Source organism: Lolium perenne, chromosome 2 (assembly GCF_019359855.2).
Source record: "Lolium perenne isolate Kyuss_39 chromosome 2, Kyuss_2.0, whole genome shotgun sequence".
In the NCBI taxonomy this organism is placed as follows: Eukaryota; Viridiplantae; Streptophyta; class Magnoliopsida; order Poales; family Poaceae; genus Lolium; species Lolium perenne.
In genome coordinates, this window is record NC_067245.2 from 243,068,241 (window position 1) to 243,078,517 (window position 10,277).

A 10,277-nucleotide genomic window follows, 5' to 3' on the forward strand; every position below is an offset into this window, starting at 1 on the left:
CAAATAATTAATATCTTGAAATCGTAAACCGCAATTGGAGAAATAATATATGCTTTATTATTATAAAAATATGAGGAATTTGAATATGAAATAATTATGTTTTATTAATTTTTATTATTATTACCAATTAATATATGCATTATTCATGTAATATGGCCAAATAATTAATATCTTGAAATCTGAAAACCGCAATTGGAAAAATAATATATGCTTTATTATTAGAAAAATGTGAGGAATTTGAATATGAAATAATTATGTTTCTATTCATTTTTTATTATTATGAAATAATATATGCATTATGGCCAAATAATTAATATCTTGAAATCTGTAAACCGCAATTGGACAAATAATAAATGCTTTATTATTTAAAAAATGTGAGAAATTTTAATAAGAAATAATTATATTTTATTTATTTATTATTATTATTATCAAATAATATATGCATTATTCATATAATATGACCAAATAATTAATATCTTAAAATCGGTAAACTTAAAAAAAAAGGGCAGCCCGGTGCATGAAGCTCCCGCTTTGTGCGGAGTCCGGGGAGGGGTCGGACCACATTGGATCATTGTACGCAGCCTTTCCTTGCAATTTTTGCAAGAGGCTGTTTCTACGACTTAAACCCGTGACCTCCTGGTCACAAGGCAACAGCTCTTACCAGTGCGCCAAGGGGCCCCTTAAATCTATAAATCTCAATTGGACAAATACTATATGCTTTATTATTAGAAAAAATATGAGGAATTTGAATATAAAATAATTATGTTTTTATTCATTATTATTATTATTAGAAAATATTATATCCATTATTCATATAATATGGCTAAATAATTAATATCTTGAAATCTGTAAACCGCAATTGGACAAATAATATATGCTTTATTATTAGAAAAATATGAGGAATTTGAATATGAAATAATTATGCTTTTATTCATTTATTATTATTATTATCAAATAATATATGCATTATTCATATAATACGGCCAAATAATTAATATGTTCAAATATGTAAACCGCAACGTGATGGTGGAGCGCCAGGTACATCGTGATGGTGGAGCACCTGGTGCAGTGTGATGGTGATGGAGGTGGACGTGGAGGTGGCGGCATACAGAGATACAAGAAACACGATGGTGATGGAGGGGAACGTGGAGGGGGGGGGGGGGGGGTGAAGGAGTGAATGCAGAGCTAGGCTACAACAAAATCTAATCGAAGACGCGCTCCAGTGCATTGGCATCATATAAATAAATAGATCTTCTCCTTTAAGCGATAGTTGACTTACCGGTTGTGGTGAGCATGTATTCTTATTCTTATGCCAAAAGAAGGTTACAGATTCATGATCAACCTTTAAATATTTACCTTGTCCATCATTGTGAGGGTGAAATTTATAATATTCTTTTGGAGCCAATAGTTTTTCTTGTGGCAACGGGCAGTCTTGTACCTCATTAGTAAAACAAAAGGCTTATCAAACAGATATGGATGGCATACAAGGTTCCGTGCTAGGTTTATCATTACCAATATATCCACAAGGTGTGTTTAGACAAATACTTCATCAGAATTTTCTCCAAGGCAATTATTAATAATTCTAGAATCATATAAGCCCTCATCATCACTAGAGGCATATACATCATAAGGCATACAATCAGGAAAGGGATTAGGTTTAAGAAGTGGATACTTTACTTTCAATTCTTCTTCTTGTTTTTTCTTGATGAATTCTTGATTTCTCTTGCCATCTTCTTTCTTAAAGGCAAGCCATCCCAAATCCAGCCTCACACTCCCTACGCATATACACCTTACCAGATTCAGTTAAATCAAGGTTCTTCTTACCTACTTCTCGTGAGCTTGTCGCGGGTATGGGATGTTCAACACGAGGCTTCTTGGATTAGGGCTTCTTGGTTTTACCCTTCTTTATTGTTTAGTGATACAACAAGTGGAAGATATGGGAGTAACAATAGAGGGTTGTTCTCCATTGTTAGTATCGGCAGCTTCGACGATTTATAGAAAGACACATAGTTCTTTAAATGTTAAGACGATCAACATGGCTATTGTAGTCAACTAGCTGCCAATAACTCCTAGCCATCTCAAAGCCCAGACGAGCGTCTAGCGCGGCATAGCGCACTTGCTCGTAGCTTAATGGAACATTGACCCACCCAAATATGAGTTCATCTTATTTTTCTTACGTGGCGTCCTTTTTCTTGTACTTCTTCCTCTTCTTCTTCTCAAGATTTGTTCCAATGATAGAATTCGCCGGATCATATAGACTCGAAATGTGATTATTTGTGGGATTCGGAAGTATCTTCTGGAGGTCGTACGCAGAAGTAATATGAATACCGTAAGGACTTAAGAATCTCCACATCCTTGCCGATAGCCACGCCGCAGAATCTGATGTTCCCATCCTGCAAGAACTCCCTGAGAACTTGTGGCAGTTCATCAGCAGGGCAAATCTGGAATACCAAATTCTCGGACGCCACCGAGAGTTGAAGGACGGCGACGCGCTGATCACTCTCATGAGGGTTGGTGAACTCGCAATCCAAGCCGACACACTTGATTGGTGCGTTGTCGAGATAGTCCCTCTTCACGGTGCGGATCCACTTCTCCACCCTTCTTGCACGGAGAGGGACTGTGACCTTGAACGACATCCCTTCCGCCATCACGTGATCATACACCCGAGTTCGAGGAGCGATCGTGACCTTGAACGACATCCCTTCCGCCATCAGGTGATACATCCATTGAGTCCGAAACATCAACGGAGATGAGAGATTTTTTTGCAATGGTGGAGGAGATGAGAGATGGAAGAATGTTTTGTGTGGCAATGGTGGAGAAGATGTGAGCATATAAAGCAAAGGAAGAGGAAGATGAAGATGAAGAGGCTAGCCACCGGGTGATCAATTCCTGTGGCTTGTTGCCGACGCCGGCGGCTCAGATTCCCGGGCGCGTGACGCTCGATTTCGATGCTAGTAATGGCGACGCGATCGGCTTACGCGGGATCGAAGCGTTTGACTTTAAATCCCGGTGCATGTCACCAGCCGGGACTAAAGGGGATACCGCAGGCGCAGCGTGCCGCAAAACCCTTTAGTCCCAGTTTGTGATAAACTGGGACCAATAGGTCCTAACGAACCGGGACCTATGGGTGATTGGGCGGATTTGGGGTAACGTGGCCAGGCCTTTGGTCCCGGCCCGGGACACGGCCGGGACCAAAGGGGCATGACGAAAGGCCTGTTTTCTACTAGTGCTTGACCAAAAACCATTCTACCCTTACAACACCCAAGTTAAGCATGTTCTTTCTTGTTGCATTCTTTACAAATGGATTTTAGGTTGGCCTCTAGACAAGCTTGTCCTAGGCGAGGTAAATGTTAAGCCCAAATCGCGTTTGGCCCAGGGGCCTTGCCTTCAAGAGCGCAAAAATTGGTGCAGCCTACCAAACACACCCTTTCTGTATGAGCTATTGGGGTACCTTTTGGAACTGATATCCGAACATGGAGCAAATTTCCTTAAGCTCAAAAAAATAGAGAAAGATTCGTAAAAGAAATTCTGAAGCAAATTATTTGTTTCTCTAACAAAAAGGACACGGTTATGAAGCTATGATATTGTGTCTCAAGAGGTTATTACTCCTGGGCCATTACATCATTAGATGAACACACAAGTATGACAATTTGCTAGATCCGCCTATATTTCAATCTCCATATTCTCCATGCTCCCTGCTGTTGTAATCAGGGTTCCTGCACCAATATGTTTTAGTATCTGAATTTGGTTTCATCTTTGTTCTCTCTATATAAATGAACGCAGTGCTAGCTGCTTTCGTTAAAATCTCTATATTCTCTATATGTGTTGATAGTGAGGCATGATACTGAGCTTTTGCCGTTGTATCTCAAAATGTAAACGCATGGCATCAACGATCAGTGATCGGCCGTGGCTCCAGAGTGTGACTGCTTTGATTGTTGATAGCTCGACCCATCATTGTATATAACACCATGTACGCATACACAGTCCATCTTCTATAAGTAATAAGGCTGTATGCATCACTTTGATACAAAGCCTGGAGATATATCCCTCATTTCGAAAAAAAAAACACAGCGCATCTTCAAACAAGATCAATGTCCGTGCATTGGCTCTACCTGGCCTACATTAGAAAAAATAACCCAATCTCCTAACATACGTATCGAAGTTTCTAAGGGTTTTTACAAGAAGCTAGGGACGCATATGTTGCAAGCTAACTCAAAGAACTCTACACACCTCTCTCATACTCCTCTCTCAACCCTAGTCACATGGCCTCCCCTCAACCCCCTCGGCCTTGAGCAGCTCCTTTGCCCTTTGGAGTGTTTAACCTATGCCGGTGCGACCTTGGCAACAAAATTGAGCGATGTTGCTTTTTTCTGTGCACTAAGCCTCGGTCTGATCTTCATTGGCTGGATCCAGCAATAAGAACACTCGCATGTCTCCTTTATTATTTTTTTAAACGAGACAAAAGATTTACCTTTTATATTGATGTACAGGAGAAGCAAAATAGAGCCGCCGAAGCCTAACTTAACAAAGGAGATGGGGAGAGGAAAAGTGAAAAACTTAATTTCATAACTTTTGAACACAAAAATTGACAATGAGAAAAAAATACCAATTTACCTGTCTCCAACACGAAAATCACAAGTCAGAATAAGATACTTTCTATTGTATAAGCCATCCAATATCTTTAATTAGTCAATTGCATATAATCTGCACCCATTACTTATTGCCTTCTAATTTTTTTTGACAACTCTTAATTATTCAAGTATTACATTTTTTATGCATGTAAAATGGTGTACATATGCGTAACAAATTTTATGTAGACGTGGTACCTACTGTCTTTTTTTGAATGCATGAAGTTCTGTATCCAGAGTAGACAAATTTCAAAAGATGCAGTATTGTTAATAGTTTTAACAGATAGAAAGCATACTTTTCTTGGATAATTAGTGTGCTTCATCTTAAAATGCACATTATTACTTCTTAAATAACCTAATCAGGAATAGATAGTTGCAAAAAAAGTAACCAAAAATATAAAATGATATGCCAACTGTCAGGTTGGCATTCCCATCTGCCTACCTTTAGCACAAATGATTGATTTCTGCTCAGAAGACTGAGGAATGAGGATGTACATAAACATAACCATCACATTTAAACCAAAGCAGCTGCCAAAATCTCTACTACTTGGCCAGAACATTTCACCGTTTCACACAGAGCTATACCAGGTTCCTCGGTTTTTCGTAATTAACCGGCAATTATCTTCTTAACCAATGGAACGGGCAAAGCTTTTGCCTTGTGTTTCAAAAATAATTAAGGCTATATACACCTATATATGTATAGCTGAAATTCAAACAAAATTTTGTCCCAAATTAAATACAATCCACTACACAAAAGAATTTTTTATCATGCATTACTTGAATCTCATTTACCAATTTTACCCCCTGTTGATTCGTTGCAATTGTGAATCAACTGCGTCCAGCTACTTGACCAATCATATGCGTCCAGCTTAATGCGCAGCTATAGCTATAGACCTATTGTACTTAAATACATGAATTTGTCAACAAGAATAAGATCCAATATATGTAGTGTGACTCAATAGTGCAATCGCACCTACAGATTTATTTCAGATTGTAACTGCTAACAAGAGGATACGCTAGCTTGATTCCTTTCTGTGATCACATGTGTTGGAATGCCTTCCAAGACATAGCTTATATGCATCCATGCACCTAGAGTACATGCATCATGTTGTGCTGTTCAAACTTACTGAATATAAAAGAATCAGAAGACCACTTTTGAACTTGGAAGCATATGCTCCTGGTACCCAAGAAAACATTTTAAAGTATAAAAAAATCTGAACAAAAAATTAGCGCGTATATGTCAACATTAATGTATGCACGCCAAGTTTCGCGAAAAATTAACATTTTTTGTGTCTTTTATGAAAAGGATAAAGAAATGTCTTGTGAAAAGCTTTTTTTAAGCACCAAAACACATATTTTTCCACACGACACAAAAAACATCGATTTTCCACAAGACGACTTTATGAGCACATATAATGTTGAGATGTCCGCGTCAATTTTTAATTTAGATTTTTGACATTTTGAACTATGTTTAAAAGTCATTTCAAAATGCCTCGTCCAAAAAGAATGCAGTATTAATTCTGTGATGTAAAATAAGAAATCTATGAATCTAAAGAATCCTCGAGTGACACACTAAGAATCTAGAATTTGCTTGGCATCGTGGTAGCTTTTAAAAAGCAATTAGTTTGTTCGAAATTCTGGGCATATAAATTTGCTAACTAGAAACATCTTTATTGAGGCAATAATAACAAAACTAATGTACTGGATTTAGCATAGACTCCACAGTGGGGGCACAATAGCCTCAGATTGGTAGTATTGTGCCAATGCAACCTAGTGAAGTGAACAATGATTGTGACATGATCATGGGTTTAAGTTTCCACTACTTACTGAAACTCTGAAAGTCAAATATTCCCCTTGGTTTTTCTTTTAAATTTAACCCTCGGTTGCCTCAAACCTGCCATGCCGTGCATTTCATCTCAAGAGTGATGTCTTATCTTTTGGGTTCATATGCTCCCATTATTTTGAAATGTATCCTTGATATATTTTGAAATATTAAAAAAATCCAAACAAAAAATTCACGTGTACATCTTCACATGCTATATGCGCACAAGGTCTTTCGTGAAAAAATCATTTGTCGTTTGAGTTGTGTAAAAAGACAATATTTGGGGATGAAAATAATGCTGTTTGTGTGACATGTGTTGTCTTTTTTATGCCGACCACAAAAAATATTGGCTTTTCGTGAAACTGTACGAACACACACAAAGATTGTCGAGATGTACAAGCGAATATTTTTGTTGAATTTCGTTGACAATTAAAAATATGTTTTTTTGGGTGGTGAGAGCATATGCACGAGGGAGCCGTATTAAAATTCCGGTCATTAGTCGCTATCTATATTCTATAATGGGAGTTGTGATTGAGCCCTGATATAGGTACACCCACTACTTTGGACATATCTTTAGGGGTATTATAGTTTTAAAAAAATCACGAGTCTATTACAGCATTATACTATGTCAAACAATTAAAAAAAGAATTAGATGAACAAATTATAGTATGTGGCCCATATAGAAATACAGGTGTAAAAATATAGTCCCTGCGTTCCATGAAACATGTCTTAACTAATTTGTCTAAATTTAGGAGTTTCTAGACACTAAATAGAGGCTATATACATCCAATTTTACAGAAAGTTAAGACATGTTTCATGGGACGGATGGAGTATATGAATATAAAATTCATAGAGCCTTTTTTTTGTTTCTCCTAAACGGCAAGACATATCAGCATGAAACTTTGTAGGTCAACATAATTTTAGAACCTCAATGTAGGTTCAGCCTTTCCTAGCTTAGAAAAAACTATTTCAGTGAGGAATACATTGGGGATCAGCATCAGTGTGAAAGTTCATCTTACCCCCTAGTGTATATTCTGTAAGCTTCAAACATGAACTATAAACATATTCCATTACAATTGACAGTGTGATGGGTAATTTCTCTTGTTAGGCACTAGAGATGCAGCTAAGTTGGTGTATAAACATACTTGCAGGCAGAACACACAAAGAGAGATAATCAGGGTCACACAAACGTTATGCATGAAACTTAAAGTAATATACAAAATTACTAAGTGCCAAACTTCAAATGTATGCATGCAAGAATCATGCACAAGGCTAATTTGATGATAACAGGAGACTAATGGAGAACAACCTGAAGAGAATCGAGTTTTGCATATGTAGGGTGTGGTCAAACTACTCCAAAACTTTCAAAGGCAATATGCATTTACTAACTGCAGTTGTCTATTTACCGCAGGAAGATAACTACAATTCTTACGGAGCATGTTTCAACAATAGCATACTAATTAGACATGTCACTTTCTAACTACATGAACATAAAGCATGAAATATTGAAAAAAAGAGTTAGGTCAAAGTTAGAAGTTCACCATAAGAAGTCTGGCTCTTATTTTCAATTTAAAAAGTCAACAATGAGTGCATCTGCCTAGAAAGCAGAGACCTACCGGAAATGGAAAACCAGGGATTTGGTGAGCTTGTGTGTACTATCGATGACTTTTTTTCACAGGAAACTTCTCCAAAGAAAAGAATAGCCAGAATCCCTATAATAACTTATATCAACAAATGAAACAATAGCATGACAAATTTCATTATCTGCAAAATCTCCAGGACTAAGATCCACAGAATGAACTTAATTTGCATGCACACTAGTTACATCCCATCTTATTAAGTCTCCTAAACCAAAATTTCAGGCTCCTTCAGAAAAAAAATTGAGAAAATCCATCAGTTTTGTTTACATGCAACTCTGCTAGTCATATACAGTATGATCGATCCACTAGAAACAGTTTCAGTTGAAGTTTCTTTCTGAGCACAGTAAGCCCGGCCCAAGCTGGAGTCAAAGGTGCAAGTGGGGCGAGGGATTGTGACGATGGCAGGTACCATCGCCATGAATGGAACAGTGACCCAACAGTATATCCTACATTTGTGGAGCCACAGCTGGGGGACAAGGGATCGTTGCACCATTACTCATACTTTCAATACCCAGCTAGCTAGCTAGCGAGCCTCGCAGTAGTAATTCTGAAGAACAGAAAGGACAGGAGACAGCAGAAGATAACTGACCGGATGATAATGGAAATTGGCAGCCGCAGCAGCAAGCAGATCTGCGTGGATCGATGCTATCCATGCATCCAGCACATCAAATTAAACCTCATGCTTGCTCCTGTATCCAGTCGAGTTGCATGTGAACTCTGGTGCTTCGTGGAACTGTACCCTGGAAGAGGAAAATGGATGTAAGAGGAGGAAGAAGAAGAACAGTGGGCAATAAGTGAACAGATCTGGTCAAAAATTAACCATGGGGTACTACAGGTGTAGATTCCCGCGTGCGAGGTGTCGCTCCTGCGTGCGTTCCGAGATGCGTCAATGGCGCAATGAATATCCCATCTCCTTCCCAAGAAAGTGCAGCAGAAAAGGCGGAATAGGGCAGGCTCTCCTCGGGAAAGATGAACGGCGGGCGACGTACGAGGCAAGAGAGGGAAAACCGCCAGCTAGTACGGCGCTACCTACAAGGCCTAGTGTCCAGACCACAAATTCCCCATTAACGTTAACTGAATCAAAAAGTGCATGCCAAAAAAAAAAAAACTCGAAAATCACACCAACGGATGAGCGCGAGGGGGACATGCAGATGCAGTGAGATCGGCCGAGGGGGGTTGTGCACGGCGGAGAGAGGAGGGCCGGCCGGGCGTCGACGGAAACCCGAAGAAGGCAGCTGGGTGACAGATAGAGTAGCGAGCACGCAGCCGCGACGGCACCGCCCGCCGGGTGCCGTCCTGCCCGGCTGTGTGCTCACTCTCTTCTGTCACCGCGCGCACCCGGCCGGCGCCTGTCTCGCTCGCCATGCTTCACCCCCAACTGCATCACCTCTACGACACCACCCAACGGCCATGGCCGAAAGGAAAAGGGAAACCCACGCGAAAGAAGAGGGTGTTTGGTTTTTGCTAGGAAACATGGTGGAGGAGATGGTTGTGTACCGGCCGTACTGATTTATAGAAAGGGGTCGAGGAGGAGGTGGGCCAAGTCATGCACCAGGCGCGCGCGACCCGGGCGGCTGCGACGTCCCCGACCTCCTGCTCCATATGCGGGGCGAGGTCGATGATCGGCATCGCTGGCTGTGACGAGACAGTGGCTTCTCCCTCCCTCTATCACACACACACCCACTAACTATGGCTAGGCTGGCCGCTGCGCTCGCCGGTTTTGGTCCAAGATCGGGGGATCACTAGTGTGGGCAGTGGGGCTGCGCGCCGCGAGAGAGATAACATATTAAAATATGGAACGCCAGTAGGGGCTTGACACGCAGCACATGTCCTTGGCAGTGAGCTTTTCGGGGGAGAGGTTGGCGCTTGAGAGAGACGGCAGGAGGTTTTAAGGTTGCAGCGATGAGCGATCCATATACAGTACGTACGTGGCCGGATGGTGGCCAGGTAAACCTCATGTGCCTCTGGTATTCGATGCAGACTTTGATGGATGGAGCTAGCCGTCTGTGGTGGCGCCCGCCTTCTATAGCTACCTCTAGTCCCGAAACTATGCATTGATCCTGGGTTTTTGCAGTGGCATATGCAAAGATTCATCATCATTGTATAGAGCGTGTTTAGTTGAGTGTGGCATTTTGTAGCTCGATCTAGAGGTATCCTGTTTTTCAAAAAATTCAAAAATGACATTTC

General features: G+C 40.4%; 1 protein-coding gene and 1 long non-coding RNA gene across 2 annotated transcripts; both read right to left on the bottom strand.

The window, feature by feature from the left end:
* Nucleotides 1-1,738: 1,738 nt before the first annotated feature.
* Nucleotides 1,739-2,648, bottom strand: LOC127329256 (uncharacterized). The gene is made up of 2 exons (XM_051355786.1): nucleotides 2,329-2,648; nucleotides 1,739-1,775 (listed from the first exon to the last, which is right to left on the bottom strand). Exons 1-2 carry the CDS (start codon nucleotides 2,646-2,648, stop codon nucleotides 1,739-1,741), a joined length of 357 nt encoding a protein of 118 aa, XP_051211746.1.
* A 1,252-nt stretch (nucleotides 2,649-3,900) lies between these two features.
* On the bottom strand, nucleotides 3,901-9,804 carry LOC127335443 (uncharacterized). The gene is made up of 3 exons (XR_007872793.2): nucleotides 9,213-9,804; nucleotides 8,911-9,128; nucleotides 3,901-8,830 (listed from the first exon to the last, which is right to left on the bottom strand). It is a non-coding gene; the product is annotated as an uncharacterized lncRNA (long non-coding RNA).
* Nucleotides 9,805-10,277: the final 473 nt, after the last annotated feature.

Coding starts and splice junctions, on each gene's coding strand:
- LOC127329256 (XM_051355786.1), bottom strand. CDS start 2,648: ATGGCGGAAGGGATGTCGTTCAAGGTCACAGTCCCTCTCCGTGCAAGA. Junction 1,776..2,328: donor GAGATTCTTAAGTCCTTACG/GTATTCATATTA, acceptor GTATATGCGTAG/GGAGTGTGAGGCTGGATTTG.